Source organism: Tursiops truncatus, chromosome 9, assembly GCF_011762595.2.
Source record: "Tursiops truncatus isolate mTurTru1 chromosome 9, mTurTru1.mat.Y, whole genome shotgun sequence".
Lineage (NCBI taxonomy): Eukaryota > Metazoa > Chordata > Mammalia > Artiodactyla > Delphinidae > Tursiops > Tursiops truncatus.
Window position 1 is genome coordinate 29,702,448 of NC_047042.1, and position 18,839 is coordinate 29,721,286.

General features: G+C 39.9%; 1 protein-coding gene across 11 annotated transcripts in view; it reads left to right on the forward strand.

The window, feature by feature from the left end:
- Nucleotides 1-6,331: 6,331 nt before the first annotated feature.
- Nucleotides 6,332-18,839, forward strand: part of CROT (carnitine O-octanoyltransferase) — a 93,574-nt gene continuing 81,066 nt past the window's right edge. For 6 of the 11 annotated variants that reach the window (XM_033862957.2, XM_033862958.2, XM_033862959.2 and 3 more), the window contains exons 1-6: nt 6,334-6,765; nt 7,017-7,113; nt 9,660-9,795; nt 11,268-11,392; nt 12,837-13,018; nt 13,190-13,314. In XM_033862957.2, the coding sequence (XP_033718848.1) occupies nt 9,681-9,795; nt 11,268-11,392; nt 12,837-13,018; nt 13,190-13,314 (547 nt within the window). In that variant the 5' untranslated portion in view covers nt 6,334-6,765; nt 7,017-7,113; nt 9,660-9,680. Of the gene's footprint in view, nt 6,766-7,016; nt 7,114-9,659; nt 9,796-11,267; nt 11,393-12,836; nt 13,019-13,189; nt 13,315-18,839 lie in introns of all 11 variants that reach the window. The other 5 variants (XR_012333907.1, XR_004528101.2, XR_004528100.2 and 2 more) reach the window with 4 other exon arrangements.

An 18,839-nucleotide genomic window follows, 5' to 3' on the forward strand; every position in this document is an offset into this window, starting at 1 on the left:
GTATACATTGGGAATGATTACCACAATCAAGTTAATTAATACATCCATCACCTCACACAGTTACTTTCTTTTCTTTTTGTTTCTTTTTTTTTTGGCAGTGAGAACACTTAAGATCTGCTTTCTTAGCAAATTTCAAGTATACGATACAATATTATTAACTATAGTCACCATGTTGTGAGAGCCCCAGAATAAGTTCATCTTGTAACTGAAAGCTTGACTAGCTTTGGAAACATCCCTTGAAGTTTTAGAAATTCCTATTAATTAAATAGATATCTCTGGTCTCAAGTGTTCCTTTCATATTTAAACTCTGTACAGTTATGTTATTTTTTTTCCTTAAGAGATATAGGCTGCTTCTCTCCTTTATTTGAACCTCCTTTTATTATCCTAAAAATGTTCTCTTCCCTATGAAAGGAATTGCTATCTAAATTATATTCTCCTGTGAATCAGAGTGTTTATAAATGTGAGTCTGATAATTAATCAGTTTAAAATTTCATTCTTTTTATCCTGTATTTCTAACACTCAAAAATAAGAATTTGTGAGGAGAAGAAACAAATTGTGCATATGATTATATTTAATAATCCATTTTTTAAACTTCAAAATATAAGCTATAATTCACATATCATAAAACTTACCCTCTTAGTTATACAATCCAGTGTTTAAAAATATATATTCACAAGGTTATGCAACCGTCATCACTATCTAATTCCAGAACATTTTTATCACTCCAAAAGGACACCCCACACCCACTAGCAGTCTTTCACCTTTCCACTCACCCCCCAGCCCCTGGTAACTACAAATTTACTTTCTGTCCCTATGGATTTGCTTATTCTACGAATGGAATATTTATGGAATCATATAAATGGAATCTCATGTATGTGACTTTTTTGTTTTCCCTCTTTCACTTAATGTAATGTTTTCAAGGTTAATCCATGTTTTATCAGTACTTTGTTCCTTTCTATTGCAATCTCTTTATCCATTTGTTGACAGACTTTTTGACTTGATTCCACCTTTTGGCTACTGTGAATAGTGCTGCAATGAACATTTGTATGTAAGTATTCTTGGAATACCTATTTTCAATTCTTTGGGGTCTGTATTTGGAAGTGAAATTGCTGGGTCATGTAGTAACTCGATGTTTAACATTTTGAGGAATTGCCAAACTGCTTTCCAAAGTAGTTGCACTATACTACTCGGCCATAAAAAAGAAAGAAATAATGCCAGTTGCAGCAACATGGATGCAACTAGAGATTATCATACTAAGTGAAATAAGTCAGAAAGAGGAAGACAAATATTGTATCACTTATATGTGGAATCTAAAATATGACACGATTGAACCTATCTACTAAACAGAAGCAGACTCAAGGACATAGACAACAGACTTGTGGTTGCCACAGGGGAGGGGATTGGGGGAGGGATGGAGTGGGAGATTGAGGTTAGCAGATGTAAGCTATTATATATGAAATGGATAAACAACAAGGTTCTACTGTATAGCACAGAAAACCATATTCAGTATCCTATGATCAACCATAATGGAAAAGAATATATAAAAAAATGAATGTATATATGGGTATAACCAAATCACTTTGCTGTACAGCGGAAATTAACACAACATTGTAAATCAATTATACTTCAATAAAAAAAAAACGTAGCTGCGGGCTTCCCTGGTGGCGCAGTCGTTGGGAGTCCGCCTGCCGATGCAGGGGACACGGGTTCGTGCCCCGGTCCGGGAGGGTCCCGCGTGCCGCGGAGCGGCTGGGCCCGTGAGCTATGGCCGCTGGGCCTGGGCGTCTGGAGCCTGTGCTCCGCGGTGGGAGAGGCTACAGCAGCGAGAGGCCTGCGTACCGCAAAACAAACAAACAAAAAAAAACCCAACAACAAAAAAAACGTAGCTGCACTATTCTATTCCATCTGCAATATGCAAAGATTCTAATTTCTCCACATTTTCCCCAACACTTGTTATTTTGCTTTTTTTTTTTTTAATAGTCATCCTAGTGGGTATAAAGTGGTTCCTCATTGTGGTTTTGGTATGCATTTCCCAAATGATTAATGAGTTGAGTATCCTTTCATGTTCTTTTTGGCCATTTGTATATCTTCTTTGAACAAATGTCTTTGTAAGTCCTCTGCCCATTTAAAAAAAATATATATATATTTATTTATTTGGTTGCACCAGGTCTTAGTTGCAGCAGGCAGGCTCCTTCATTGTGGCAAGTGGGCTCCTTAGTTGCAGCTCTAGGGCTCCTTAGTTGTGGCATGAGAACTCTTAGTTGCGGCATGCATGTGGCATCTAATTCCCTGACCAGGGATCGAATCCAGGCCCCCTAAATTGGGAGCATGAAGTCTTATGCACTGTGCCACCAGGGAAGTCACCCTCTGCCCATTTTTTTAATTGGACAGATTTTTAAAAAATTTTGTCTCACTGTTTTAAGAGTTCTTTATAGGGCTTCCCTGGTGGCGCAATGGTTGAGAGTCCGCCTGCCGATGCAGGGGACACGGGTTCGTGCCCCGGTCCGGGAAGATCCCACATGCCGCGGAGCGGCTGGGCCCGTGAGCCATGGCCGCTGAGCCTGCGCGTCCGGAGCCTGTGCTCCGCAATGGGAGAGGCCACAACAATGAGAGGCCCGCGTACCACCAAAAAAAAAAAAAAAAAAGAGTTCTTTATATATTTTGGATGCTAGACCCTTATCAGATATACAATTTGCAAATATTTTCTAACATTCTGTAGGTTATATTTTCACCCTCTTGATAGTGTCTTTTGATGCAAAAATGTTTTTAATTTTGATGAAATCCAATTTATCTGGTTTTTTCTTTCCTTTGTTGCTTGCGCTTTTGGTGTCATTTCAAAGAATGCTTTGCCAAACTTAAGGTCTTTTAAAAAGAAACCTTAATAGAATTCTTTCTTCTTCCTCACTAGTACAAGCAGTACCCATGTACTAGTCAAGTACTAGCAGTACTTTAGTGGACCTGTGGATCTTTTATTTTCATGTTGTTATGAACCAATTCTATCCCTTAAAATTCATATGTTGAAGCCCTAATCCCCATTACCTCAGAATGTGACTGTAGTTAGGGACAGAACTTTTAAAGAGACAATTAAGTTAATATAAGGCTGTTAGGGTGGGTCCTAATTCAATATGACTAGTGTCCTGGTAAGAAGAAATTAGGGGGCTTCCCTGGTGGCGAAGTGGTTAAGAATCCACCTGACACGGGTTCGAGCCCTGGTCCAGGAAGATCCCACGTGCCATGGAGCAACTAAGCCCATGCACCACAACTGCTGAGCCTGCACTCTAGAGGCCGGGAGCCACAACTACTGAGCCAGCGTGCCACAACTACTGAAGCCCGTGCACCTAGAGCCCGTGCTCTGCAACAAGAGAAGCCACCGCAATGAGAAGCCCGCGCACCACAACAAAGAGTAGCCCCTGCTCGTCACAACTAGAGAAAGCCTGCGAGCAGCAATGAAGACCCAACACAGCCAAAAATAAATAAATAAAATAAATAAATTTATTTAAAAAAATAATTCTAAAAAAAAGTTCTAAAATTACCTTATGGTGATTGCATAACCATGTGAATATGGTAAAATCCAGTGATTTATACACTTTAAACGGGGGAACTTTATGGTATGTAAATTATATCTTGACAAAGCTGTTAATTCATGTTCTGTTTAGTAATACAGATTTTTTCTGAGATATAAAGACATAATAGTTATCTTAACTCTTCCCTAGGATTTCGGTGGTAAATTTTTATATACAGTAAATATCACTAAAGGCAAGTCCAAACCACTGACTAGTACTAAGAAGAGGCCCTTTGTATGCTCATCTGCTGTTGGTGGTGGAGTTCTCGGCATCCAGTATATTTTAATTTGCTGTTAGCTGCTTTGTGAAGTGACTACCTGTCTACTGCCCCCATCCCCTCATTAAAAATAAGAAAATATCACAGAATTATTTCTTCAATATGTTCATTTTATACATTGGGATGAAAGTAGATTAAAGATCTGTCTCATAGATTAGAGCTATTTATACTACAACTCATTACTTCTTAGAGCCACAAGTATTAGCAGTAAACTAGCTATGCAGATCAAAATGTAAATTCCTGGTTTTTTTATACTTTTTATGGTGGAACTTATCCAAACTTGTCTATAAGATTTTGTCTAGGGCTTCCCTGGTGGCGCAGTGGTTGAGAGTCCCCCTGCCGATGCAGGGGACACGGGTTCGTGCCCTGGTCCGGGAAGATCCCACATGCAGCGGAGCAACTGGGCCCGTGAGCCATGGCTGCTGAGCCTGCGCGTCCGGAGCCTGTGCTCCGCAACGGGAGAGGCCACAGCAGTGAGAGGCCCGTGTACTGCAAAAAAAAAAAAAAAAAGATTTTGTCTATAGACTTGTCTACAAAGAGCTTTTTCTATTTGTGGTATACTGAGAAAGAGCTACATAGGATTAAAAATGAAAGATCTCATGGGAGTAAAAATGAAAGATCTTTGATGTCAACTTAAAAACCTTATTATCACCGCTTGTAATACTTACAAGTTTTTCTCTAGAAAAATATTTTGACTCAACAATCAATTTTTAATCTTGGGACAACTTCTTGTTATCAATATATGTGATATGCCTCACTAGCCACTATCACCCACTCCACTCTAAGAGCTGAAAACTAGTTCAAATTTAACCTGAACAGAACATAATTTGGAATCTTCCAATAAAACACATATTATGTATTTTGAAAAAAAACAAATCATTTTAAAATATATGCTTTGGGGGATTATTAGTATATCTGCTTATCAGTTTATTTTTATTATTTTTTACTTTTTAATAAACATTAAGACTAGGAGAGAGGCAGTGAAGTTAAGTGACCCTAAAGCACCCACAGTCATTAAACATGCATAAACTTTAAGCGGTGCCAAAATTCACTAGGAAGGAGAAAAAAATACAGTGAAGGTTTTTTGACTATTTTTAAAATTCTGTTTAAGAATAATATCTTGTAAGCCAATTTGAACATTATCCAGAACACAGAACTTAAATACTATGAGAGAAAAGTTCTTTACCACACCTTCAGAAATTACTACTACAACTTTACAATCCCTTATGTGAAAACTTTTTTGGCCTGATATGTTTCAGAATTCAGAACTTTTATCAGAGAAGTGTGTCTGCCACATATTAAGTAACATCTCCATCAAGTGCGGAAGTTGCACTGTAACCAAACTCATTAATATTTCTGTAGAGAACTTATGAATATTCACACCAAATGAATATTCAGTTATACATAGCCTCAGTTCCCTTCTGGTCAGATTTTACTCTTAAGGGACTTAGGAAAGACAGATAAAGGATCTATAATGGCACGTTAATTTGGAATCCAATTATTTATATTTGATATCCAGTTCAGAGCCACTGTAAACTATTTGTCTTTTCTTCCACAGAATTGAAAGTGTATTTAAAATGAAAAATGAAACAGTATATTTCAGGAGGTAAATGTAAAAATGATTTGCCTGTGAAAGTAAGTTAACTATATTATGATCTTCCTCTAGAACTTGCCTAGTTCCCTCTGGTTAAAAACTTCATGTCTTGGTGCGATAGTGAAAGACATCAGGTCAACCTCAAGCTTGCAGTGTGAGTCCTGGGGGCTTGGAGGACCTTGGGCAGCATGAAGACCTGTGGAAAGGTAGGGAAGCCCCGAAGGAGCAGAGTGCTGCAGTCTCTCTAAGCTGGGCAAATTTCACCCTCAGTGGATGAAGGAAAAGAGAGGTCAAGTAGGGATTTATGTGGTTACTGTTCTCTTCCTAGGACACGGAGTGAAAAATAGGATTCCTTTTTAAGGCGCTGGTATAAATTCTTACTTGGGGGTTACAAAAAGCGTCACACGGGGAACGGGGTAAGAGCGGCTGGTAAGCCATAGGTGGGGCTAGAAGAGGAACAGGTGAAAATGGGCCATCTGTTCCTACATCAGCTCCAGACGGTTAGGTAACTGCGTGAGCGGAGCACGGCCCTTAGAGCCCTCCGTGTCCCTGGCAATGCGCTGAGCTCCACCGGCAGCAAGTAGTTGACTGCTCCCGGGCTGTATTTGGACTGTTTCTCTTGTCCGCCCAGCCGAGCCTTGCCAGCGCCCGCAGCCTAGAACCCTGCCCGCAACAGACGACTAGAGGCGGAGCTAGGTCGCACCAGAGCGCAGGCCCGGCCCGCCCCCCCTCGCCTTCAAGTAGGCGGGGGCTGGGGGGCGGAACCGTCGCGGCTTCCCAGCCAATCCCCGTTACCCGGTGCCCGTGGGCGGGACCCTCGCGGCTCTCCGTCCAATTGCCGCTCCGGGGCGGCCTCAGGGAAGCGGGCCTGCGCAGCTGTGCGCTGCGGCGGAGTTTTTCAGCCGCTGGGGGTTGGGACTAGTCAGCCGGCCGAGTAGCGCTCCGTCCCTCCCTCTCTTTTTCCTACCTCCCTCCCTTCTTCCTCCCTCCTTCCCCCGCTAACCCTTCGCGGGTGGGGAAAAGTTAAGGCGTTAGAACAGCGTTAAATTGTGGAGAGCGTGAGTTGCCAGGACTGGCGGGGGTGGCATAAGGCATCTCGCTTGCCGGGGTCTGCGAGGTATCCTTGAGGCTGGGCCGCTAGGCTGGTCCGTCGTGGTGCTTGGTTGAATTTCTCTCACCTGCTGGCTTCTGAAGTATGCGGAGCTGCGTTTGCGTTGGTGGGAGGAGTCTCCGACGTCTCGTCGCCCTCTACTCCTCTCGTTTCTAGAACCAAGCTTTGAACTTGCAGTCCTGCGACAAAGCGCCGGCACCAGATACCCGGGCACCGGGAGGTACATCGTTTCTGGGGACTGTCTCATGGAAGGGAGTGTAGTTGTCCTAGTAGTTAACCTAGTTAGTAGTGTAGTAATTTTTATCCAGCTTTCTGGCAGCTGGACTGTTTGCGTGTGTTTGCTGTGATTGCCAAAAGTTTGAGGCTTGGGGCCTCCAACCCCTAAGTTGTCCGTCTTCCACCTTCTTTTACTAGTTTCTGTTAATTTTGTACCCCTGCAATTGTTAAACTTGTTTTTCTTCCTGCCCACAGTCACCAGCCCAGTTCAAATCTCTGTGATTCCAAAACAGATTTGTTGCAACGCGCTCTTGGCAGTCCTAAACAATTGATCTTGGTGTACCGGTATGTGGTAAGCTATTTATTTTACTTGTTTCTGTTTCTTGTTTACCTGATTCTGTTTTCTACTTTGAGTTTACATCTTATTGCTCCCAGGAGGCCCACTGTAATTAAATCCAGCGTCATCATTTTCTTAATGCACTTGTAGGTTATTTTAGAATTGTATTATTTAATCCTTGTGATTGAGAGTTCAAAACAATCCTCCATGAAAGAATCTGATAATTCCTATTTTTACTGTGTACCTTTTGGTGAGTTAAGACTGTTGTGAGTATGGTACTGGTAGTCGTGGTCTCAGATTCCTAAAGTCTAGTGAGTGGTAGGGATGTATACAGAGAATAGCTTATTTTTTCTGTATCTGTGTGTTAGTTTCCTATTGCTACCATAACAATTTATCACAAACCTAACAGTTAAAAAAACATAAACTTATTAACTAGCAGCTCTGTAGATGGGAGGTCTCTGTAGGTTTAGCTGGATATGCTGCTTAGGATCTCACAAAGCTGAAATAAAAGTTTGTCGGTCTGGGCTTTCTGAGGGAGAATCCATCTCCAGGCTCATTGAAGTTGTTGGCAGAATTAATTTCCATGCAGTTGTAGGACCGAGGTTCCAGTTTCCTTAATGGCTGTCAGCTGGGGCCTCTCTCAGTTCCACGAGACCACCTGCATTTTCAAAGCCAGATAGCACCTCCAGTCCTTTTCATGTTTTTAATCTCCCTGACTAGTCTTCTGCCACCTCCTGGGGAAAGCTTTCTGGTCCGGAGGGCTCAAGTGATTAGATTAGGCCCACCTGGATAACCTCCCTACTTCAAATAAGGTCAATTGTGCAATAACACCATTACAATCAAGGAAGTGATAATCTCATATTCACAGGTTCTGCGTATTAGAGGGGGCAGAATCATGGGGGCCGCTCATAGACATTCTACCTAGCCTGATATGGTTGTCTCAAAACTAGATTATTTTTACAGTGCAGTTTTGCAGGTATTAAAAAAAAAAAAGAAAACCCTAACAACAACTCTGATTATTTGAGTATCCTCTCTACAGATGAAGAAATTCAGGTAAAGTTATTTGTGCAGGGGCATATGGCTAGAAAATGGCGAGTTGGTATTTGGACCCAGATCTACATTTCTATTAGAACTAAAGGCATGTTTGCGGATGGTCAAAGTGAAGTGCTTCTTCCTATTTAGATAAGAAGAAGCAGAGGAATTGAGATCTTTGTTGTACCTCATTTTGGGGTTATATTAGTGGTGTAGGCTAAGCTCTTCTCCCCTAACAAAGAAAGCCAAACTACAATGGCATAAATAAAAGATCTTTTTTTTTTTTTTTTGATACATCTAGAAGAAGGAGTCCAGGACTAGTAGGAAGATTCTGACAGCCTCAATACCTGGCTCCCATAAATGGGTACAAAGTGCTGTTCCAGTTGGGACTTTCCTGATAGGCAGGGAGGAGGAGAGAAAGCACAGGAGAACACCTGTAATTCCTTACAGGGGAATGATCTGGAGGCAACATATACATCGCAAAGCCATACTGAGCTCCAAGGGAGAGTAGGAAAGATACAGCTATATGGCTGTCTACCCAGCTGAAACTCAGGATTCTGTTAAGAAAGAAGGGGGGAAGTTATATTGGCTGAAAACAGTCTCTGCCACACCATTGTTTTTTATAATGTTTTATTCTATAACTTTCTGAGTGGAATATTTTATTTGGCTTTGCAATTAGTTTTAACAGGTAGTATTTGAAAGGACAGGAAACTCTTATTCAATATTAATGTTTCTTCATTTCTCAACTGCTATTTTAATATATAATTTATAAAGGCTTCTTTGAGGAACCTCTTTTCACATTTTGTATTACTTTGATTTTTCTGAAAATTAATACATCTGTGGAAAAGGTACAAGATTGCTTTGGGATACATGAGATCATTCTGTTTAGGCCTCACACCACTGCAGGATTAGGTTACAGCAGCCTGTCATATGATTTATGTACTCTGTAACATTTTGTAACTCTGTATAGTTGGATGACTTCCACAACTTTTCATATTTTCCTCTTCAAAGTTCTTTCTCTCAGCCCATTATCCTTTTCTGCACATCTGAATTCTACCTACCCATTTAGACCTCACCCACTATCATGTAGCCTTTGTATGGGAGGAAGATTGTGGTTATACAGGTCTGGATTTGAGTTGTTGCTTTGACCTTAGGCAGTTTACTAAATCTCTCTTGAGTTTTGACTTCTTATGTAAAATGGCAGTGAACGACACCTTTCAGAGATAGTATGAATATGAGAGAGAGAACACATTTTCTATAACACTTATTGCAGTACTTGGCAAATAGTAGGTGCTCAATAAATGATAATTATACTGGTCTTACTGATCACTCCTTGACCTCTAGCACTTTTGAGTCTACACTTTTTTTTTTTAATTGGTTTTCTCTCTCTGACAAGTTCATGAATTCCTAAGGACTAGGACCAGGTCCTAGATATACTGTGGTCACTAAAAAGTGATGTAGTGAGTTGGGACTAGCATCTAAAAGAATATTTATGAAATTGAATTGTGAGGGCTTTTTTTTTTCTTTAGTGTTCCTGTTGTGATTGCATCATGGAAAATCAGTTGGCTAAATCAAGTGAAGAAAGAACATTTCAGTACCAGGATTCTCTTCCATCACTGCCTGTTCCTTCACTTGAAGAATCATTAAAGAAATACCTTGAATCAGGTATGTTTGTAGTCTTTTAGCATATATTAATATTGCTAGCAACTTAGAAAACTGCGAAATTGTTAGAAGTTGATGAGGGTCTAATTGCTTTTTCCTCTAGGCTTATGATAATTAAAATTATCCTTAAAATGTCCAAAACATTTCTGTCTTTCTCTCTCATGTTAATTTTTCCATAGTTTAAAAAGCCAGGTAGTACTTTTAGGCTTACAATAAGAAGTAGTAGTCCTCTGCCTCATTTCCCCCACTGCCAATCCCATGCCTTTAGGCAAGCATTTTGAAATATTTTTTCTGCTTCTTGTGTTTACCTCCAGATTTAAGCTAACATTCTTTTTTTATTTTTAATAATTATTTATTTTTCACTGTGTTGGGTCTTCGTTTCTGTGCATGGGCTTTCTCTAGTTGTGGCAAGCGGGGGCAACTCTTCATCGTGGTGCACGGGCCCCTCACTATCGCGGCCTCTGTTGTTGCGGAGCACAGGCTCCAGACGCGCAGGCTCAGTAATTGTGGCTCATGGGCCCAGTTGCTCCGCGGCATGTGGGATCTTCCCAGACCAGGGTTTGAACCCGTGTCCCCTGCATTGGCAGGCAGATTCTCAACCACTACGCCACCAGGGAAGCCCCGAATTTATGCCTTTTTAATTACTCTCATTTTAGTGAGTTTCTAGAAGTGACGATAAATTTATGACCTTAGTTCCCTTTGTTTAATTGGAAGCCCTCTGATTTTTTTTTTTAGTTCTTTTTTCGCATCTACTTTCATCTTGGAATTCTAGTTTCTTTTTGAAAAAATTCACTGATTATTCACTTGTGCTCTCTGAATGCAGCTATTTAAATTAACTTTAAGAGAAGACTTTGAAGTGACAAAAATAAAACAAAAGGAAGATATTAATGCCCCTTGATTTTTAGTTTACTTTCATCTATAGCTTAATTTTCAGAACACTTGGTTTTCATGGACTAGGACCCCTGTATTCTGTGTGTGTGTGTGTGTGTGTGTGTGTGTGTGAAATCGCTATTGGCCAGAAGGGACCCTACAGTGCTCTGGGAAGGCTTTACGCTTAAATTTACATACATATTGCACTTATGTTCATAATGTTTAAGGCTCTGCTTCGACATTAGTGGAAAGAAGCTTTAATTTCTCTCAGTCATGGCTAAACAGGATTTACTTTCTTATTGGACTAGTAGCTAGATGATAGTCCTGTATGTCATTTTAACTATCATCGTCTAGAATGATTTTTAAATAATTTTGGGGCAAGTAGTTATCGACTACGTAGTATCCACCGTTTTATTTTTTCCAGTATTTTGCATTATTGCTTTTCAGCCATTTTCATGTTGTAAACTCTATTATAATTTAGTGGACTGCTCTAATACATAAGTGTTTTATATAACTGAGTCAAGATTTGTGTAAGTAATAATAATTGAGGTGAGTTTGTGGTACTTGATATCTAGGTACTTTAATGCATATTTTTTTCTTTATAGTAAAGCCATTTGCAAATGAAGAAGAATATAAGAAAACTGAAGCAATTGTTCAAAAATTTCAAAATGGTATTGGAGAAAAATTGCAGCAGAAATTACTTGAAAGGGCAAAAGAAAAAAGAAATTGGGTATTTATGTTATTGTACTTAGAATATTGATACTTAATGAAAAATAAAAGTGTATGTGGCTTTCATTTTTAAATTATTACTGTACTGTAAAATCCTTGTAGTTATTGTTGTCTTTATCATCATCCAAAAGAATGAGTGAATTGTTTAACTCTGGGAAGTTTTAAGTAAGTGTTGTGTGTGGGCTCTTCTCCTTTTGGGGAACCTGTTAAAATGCAGAGTTCCTGGGACCAGTGATTCTGATTCAGTATCTCTGGAATTGGGGCCCAGAAATCCTGATTTTCACAACTACTCCATGTGGTTCTGATGCAGGTCATCTGTAGACCATGCTTGAGAAAAACATTTTGCCCAGATAATCAAAGTCCCACAACACTAAAATAAACATCACATTGGTGGCATACAAATATTTAAACAGTACGTAGGAGAAAAGGGCCATTACAAAACTGGAGTGGAGAATGGTTATGAGTATTCTATGTTTTAGTTAGATAGATTGAGGAGACAGTCGTTTCATAATTACTGAGGATTTCGGTAATTTGCCACAAGGAACCTTCTTTGACTTTTTCGTCTTAACTACTCTGCTTCTGTAGTACAAACCAGAGGATGAGCTTCCGTAATTTAAGATATTGCCTTGATCTAGAAATAATGATTGTAACTCTCATTTAGTTTTAGAAATAAAAAGCAAGCTGATCTTCTCATTCTCCTTTGATATCTATGATGGAATAATAAAATTTTATACCTCAAGATGCCTTTTTTCTCAATCTTGAGCCTTGAGTGACTTTAATTAAATTAGGGTAAAGGTAAAGAAGTTGTTGTTCTGCCTGTATCCTTTTCACTTATATCTTTTTCCAAATGACCGATTATAGTTTATAACATCAAATTCTTCAAAAAGAGCTCCAGGTAATTTGGTGACATCCACTTACTTATACATGAAATTCAATTGCACGTCATGAAAGAGGGACGCATAGAAAGTGGTGTCACTGAAAAATCCAAATTAGTTTTAAGCCTACTGAAAAGTTTTCATATTTCTATGAAAAAGGAAATAGGAAAATTATAATGCCTTAATAATTGTTATAATTGAGGATTTGTTGAATATCTATTGTACCCCAGGTACTCTAAGGAAACACACCTAGAGTACTTTGTTGGGTACTCCTGGTACTCTGAGTACTTGGTGATTTCAGCATGATCAGTCTGAAGGTGTTTGTTTCGGTGCTTTCTTGTTTCATGTTTTTGATAATGTAGTTGAACTTAATTCAGATCCCATAATTCTGAAAGAAAGAAATGATCACAGTACCGTTTTTTAATATCTGTGATGATTTAAAACGAAAGATGTTTTTAAGTGTTGAAGACTAATTAAAGAAAAAAGGACAAATAGAGCTTTTTTCCCCCCAGCAGTTACACACTGAAGTATTATCAGTAGCATTAGGCTGATGTTCTCAATTTCTTTTAGCTGGAAGACTGGTGGCTGAATGTTGCCTACCTGGATGTTCGTATACCATCACAACTACATGTCAACTTTGGGGGTCCTGCAAGCCATATTGAACACTATTGGCCTCCAAAGGAAGGCACGCAATTGGAAAGAGGAAGTATAAGTCTTTGGCATATCTTGAACTACTGGCAGCTGTTAAGAAAGTAAGGATAGTTATGTCAATTTGGTTACCTATTTACCCAAGGTCTCAGGTCGCACAATGTTGAGAAGCTTAATGTACTCATTTGGGGATAAATACTATAGGTGTGACTGTTTGGTTTATAAATTTTATAATGATTTCTTGGTCAATATACTTTTTTGGTTTGTTTTGATAGAGAAAAATTGCCTGTTCATAAAGTTGGAAATACTCCTCTAGATATGCATCAATTCCGAATGCTGTTCTCCACCTGCAAGGTTCCAGGAATTACTAGAGATTCAGTTATTAATTATTTTAGGACTGGTAAGTAGAAAACAAACACATGTACTTTTTCTGGTAAAAGCATTGGGATTTGGGTAGTTTTGCTGCAGTTTCTTCTGTGATGCTGTGGAACGTACTTTTTTTTTTTTTGGCTGCTCTGTGTGCCTTGCGAGATATTAGTTCCCTGATCAGGGATAGAACCTGGGCCCACAGCAGTGAAAGTGCCGAGTCCTAAGCACTGGACCACCAGGGAATTCCCATGGCACTGTGGAACATACTTTTTTTTTTTAATTTGGAACATACTGTTTTGAAAAATATTTCTCACTGGATTTTGACTAATCAGAAGCTTTCTATGAACCTTTTCTTTCAGTCATAGTGATTAGCTGGACGTAATTTGTGGGAATGGATTTTTTGCAGCTGTCTTACATGGTTCTGTACAAACCTGTTGCTTACGTTGCATCATTTGAGAGTTTAAATTTTAGTTAAAGAGTAGAATTACGAATCAGTTTTAGGAGATCTGGAGCATACAATCTGGATCCTTCTCTTTCTACCCTCCTTTCTTATGTGAATTCTCTTTTTGAGTGTTTGTATGTGCTCATCATGTCCCATGTGTCTTTGTGAGTATGCTTTCCTCCCCTCAGCCCACCCCTCTTCTTCGTATGAGGTAAGAGCCTGATACCCATCTTCTTGAAGGCACATGAGTTCAGATTGACGCATCAAAGTTCTTGTTTTTACAGTTAGTTTCATGGCACTTTCTGCTTGGTGTCCTAGCATATCTCCAAAGGGAAAATTCTGTAGTAGTAACTGCTGGTTTCCAGTTACTTCAGGAATTTTTCTTATAAATTTAATAACGTAGTTTATATTACTGCAGAATGTCATTATGAATGGGTATTTTTCTTCTATAAAATTTTATTTAAAAGTAAAATTTCATTACCCAATTTTGCTTATAGTGTGAGAAGTATAAGTTTACTTTCATGTAGAACTCAACTTTTTGTAAAACTCTGTAGGAGCTTGAGATACTTAATGTCCTTAAGACCAGACACATTTACCTTGATGTTGCAAGAGAAAGAATTAGGAACCTGGCTGTTTATGGCATAAAGTTGAATGTCCAAATGTGAATTGAAAAGATGAACAGGAGAAAATTGATAGGAGAATAGCAGTAGCAAATAGAAATAATATGCATATTAGTTAAGAACTATTATCAATAGACCTGGTTTTGAATTCAATCTTTTATCGCTTAGTAGGTATGTCTGTAGATAAGGTAAGTTCTTTAAGTAACAGTGCATAAGGTGGGGATTCATTAATTTAATAATGTACTTCTTGATACAGTGGTTTAAGCTGTCATGGTTAGTATGTTCTTGAAGTTACAGTTAGGTGACTAAGTGCAAATAGGGATAAAGCTGAGGGAATCAGTAAACATGGAAAAATATCATAGAGTTTGTGACAAATGCTATATAGAGAACTCAAATCACATGAGTAACTGGGGGGGCTGTTTTAGATTAGGTAGTCAGGGAAGACCTCACTGAGGATCTGAATAATAAGATGATCTGGCACAGTTTTTTTGCTTTTCATTTTTGTTTTTGTTTAGTTCAGTGTGTTGGTAGTGGTGGAGGCAGAGGTGGTGGTGTGTGTGTGTGTGTGTGTGTGTGTGTGTGTGTGTGTGTGTTGAGGGGGAATCTTCTGGGCATGAATAAACTTGGCATGTTCGAAGGGCAATGTGGATGGAGCAGAGTAGGCAAGAAGGAGGGGGCGGATTGTAAAGATGTAAAAGTGTCTGGGTCATATAGGACTTTGTAAGCCAACTAAGGTTTTTTGGCTTTTATTTAAAATGTGATTAGATACTATTAGTGGGTTTTGACCAAGAGAGTGATGTGAACAGTTTATGTTTTAAAAAAGATCATTCTGCCTGCTGTTTGCAGAATAAATTTTTAGGAGAGAGCTATGTAGCAGCAGGGAGATGAATTAGAAGCTTGTTTTAGTAGTCCCAGTGAGCCATAATAATGACTTGTCCTAGGGTGGTAGCATGGAGGTGGTGAATAGTTACTAGATTCTGGAGAGATTTTGGATATGGAGTAAGTAGAATTATTCATAGATTGGTTGTGAGATGTGAGAGAAAAAGAGGAATCAGAGATGCCCTCAAGTTACTGGGCTTGAGAAGCTAACGGGGTAGATAGGTGTGTTGGTTCATGAGGTGGGGAAAACTGGGAGGAAATATATAGGGAAGAGAATAGTTTCCTAGACTGCACTGAATTTAAGATGCCTTTTAGACATCTAAGTGGAAATGTAAATAGGCAGTTGGGTACAGAGTTTGGGGTACTGGGGAGAATTCAGGACTGCAGATAAAGATTTAGGAGTCATCATTAGCAGGCATAGAAATCATTTTCTATGATTTCTATGCCTGCTAATAATAGAATAGGATTCTGTAAGAATCCTATAAGAATAGGATTACTTTTGGAATACATGTAGCTGAAGATGATCAGGGGAACCAGTATTGATCCTGATCACAGTCAAATACAGTATTTGGTGGTCAGAGAAGGAGGAACCAGCAAAAGAGACCAAAGCAGGAAGAAAACAAGAACTGTGGTCTCCCAGGAGCCACGAGAAAGAACTGTTCTACCTAATGCTCCCATGAGGTCAAATGAGGTGGAAATTGGAAGTGACCATTGGATTTGTCAGACTGATGTGGACAGAGGCTGCCCCTGACAAGAGCAGTGTTAGTGGAAGTTGGGGAACGGAGCTCAGCTGGAGGAGATGAAAGCAAACTGAAGAAGTGGTGGCAGCATTTGGAAATAATTCTTGCAGAAAAGGTTTGGATGTGCAGTGGAAGATTTTGTGTGTGTGTGTGTGTGTGTGTGTGTGTGTGTGTGTTATTTATTTTAAAAAAGATGGGTGATACATCATAGGAATGACGTAGGAGAGAAGGAAAAATTATCTTGCAGGGGAAAGGATAAAGAACCAAAGACATTGAAAATATAAGAGCAGAAATGGTGGAAGAACTGGTCTTTGGCAGGAGCAAGGATGAGAGGCAGTGCAGAAAGTGTGCGTCTAGATGCACACAGATGGGCTGATCTTGCTGTAGGAAGAGGAGGCTGTTCCATGTACTGCTTGTGTTTTCCTTGGTGAGATAAGAACTGAGGTGGCGGTGGAATATTTGAGAAAAAAAGGAGATGGTTTGAAATGGTCATTTTGGAAAGTGGGAAAAGCAAACATTCTGTGGAAACATAGGGTAGCTAAACAGTGTTGAGATGTGTTTTTATGAATTTAAAGTTAGACTATATGGTGTGTTGTGTTTTTTCCTTCAGCAACAGGGGCAGGTGCAGGGGAAGAGGGAATGAGGATTTTTGCAAGGGAGAAATTGTAATGTTGGCTATAGAATCTATCCTGGATAAGGAGAAAATTGAAGAAATTATGTGTGCTGAGGGGGACGGCAGCATGCAGGCTGCTGCAGATAAGAGGCTAGTCTCAATAACGAGGCAAGTTAGACCTAGTTTTGTTTTTTGTTGTTTTTTGTTTTTTTTTTTTTTAACCTTACGAGACCATTAAGACTAATTCAGTTTTGCTTTTCATCCTGTGCACCTCGTTTTACCCAAGAAGTTCAGACTTCGAATGTCATCTCTTGTCATCTAGATTCATGGATTTGTGCATAGCCTAATTTGACTCAAGTTCCCCACTTCTGGGACCCACCCTCCACTCCTTCCCAAACCCTTCTGCTGTACTTGTTGGAGCTCATGGTCAGCAGAATCCATTATATTCTCCACCTTTTCTCAGAAAGTTCCCCTTTCCTCCTGAAAGGTGCTGTTCATGAAACTTGGTTATTTTTTACACTGCTTTTCCTGTAACCATCTCAAATGGGGATTTTGTTTTTCTCTTACACTTTGGTACTGGAGGGCAAGTAGGAGATGTTGGTGTCTTCTTTATTTCCTGTTGCCCTTTTCGTGTTTTCTTTTCCCTTGCAATTTGAGCTCTTGAAAAAAAATGCTATCAGGTTATGTCACCCCTGCTTGTCATTGTCATAGTGACTTCCCTTTTGGTCACTTTCCTTCATTCATTGATTGCTTTAGCACCAGTCTCACTGTCTGTCTCTCCGTTACTACCTCAGTCACATTCTTGCTGGCCTCAGCCTCCATTTGTGGATGACCTGTGGCTTCTCCTTCCTTCCTCTCCTTCTCAAGCAGCCACCCACTCCCATGGCCCAGCCATAGACCTTGTTGTAATCGAAAACCCTCTCACCTCCAGCAGTGTGGTTGTAGGCATCTCACTCTGACCTCCACCTTCTTTTCACAACTCACTTCCTTTCGGCCCACCTCAGCCATTTCTTTGACCACATCTTGACTTAAAATTCAGTTACTCTGCAGTTCTTCGCTGTTTCATTTCTCCCTCCCCGTGGCCACATCTTCACATCTCTCTGTGGTTCTTTCCTGTCACCACTCCTTACGTATACATTCAAACCTTTGCTCACCTGCTCCCTCCCTCCCCACTCCACCCCCGCCTCAGCACTTTAAATTTCAGTCTTCTGTCTTTCCTCCACATATTCAAGACACCTACCCTAGCAGTTCACTTGGCCAAAGGAAACCACAAAACATCACTTAACTTTTCTCAGTCAAACCTCAAGTGGACGGAAAGCACTGCCTTGCTGTATTCTTTTGTCAAGCTCTTCTCTCACTTCCAGAGAAGACTGTTTCATGCCTTTCTCCTTCTTTATTCCCAGCCAATGAACTCTTTTATTTCTCAACAAATGTAAAGCAATGTTTCTATCACCAAAATTGCCAGCCTATCTGATAGGCAGAAAAATGACCCCCAAATATGTCCACTTCCTAATCCTTGGAACCGACTGAATGTTACCTTAAATGGTAAAGGAGAATTGGGTTGCAGATGAAATTGAGTTTGCTAATCAATTGACCTTGAGATAGGGAGATTATCCTGGATTATTCAGGTGCGCCCAGAGTAATCATAAGAATTCTTACAAGTGAAGAAAGAGGCAGAGGAGAGAACCAAAGGGATGCAAGCATGAGAAAGTCATGATCCTCTCTTGATAGCTCTGAAGATGAAGGAATGGAGGGAATTCCCTGGCGGTCCAGTGGTTAGGACTCAGCACTTTCACTGCCAGGGTCCAGGTTCAATCACTGATCGGGGAACTAAAACCCTGCAAGCCGTGTGGGGCAGCCAAAAAAAAAGAAAATGGAGGAATGGGGCCCTGAGCCAAGGAATGTGGGCAGCCTCTAGAGGCTGAAAAAGCAAAGGAAGCAGATTCTCCCCTAGAGCCTCCAGAAGGAACACAGACTTGGTGACACCCTCATTTTAGCCCAGTGAGACACATTTCAGACTTCGGTCCCCAGACCTGTAAGACAATAAATTTGTTGCTAGTGGTGATTTACCACTAAGTTAGTGGTAATTTATTACAGCAGTCATAGAAACATTCATTCAAATATTGCCCATTCTGTAACCTCCTTGCAGTACACTACTGCATATTCATATACTTTGTCTTCTCTTTTTAAGAGTGTGGAACTGTTCTGACTCCTAAGGATAACCCTTCTGTAAGGTGCCCTGGGCTCCACCACCTCTTGTTT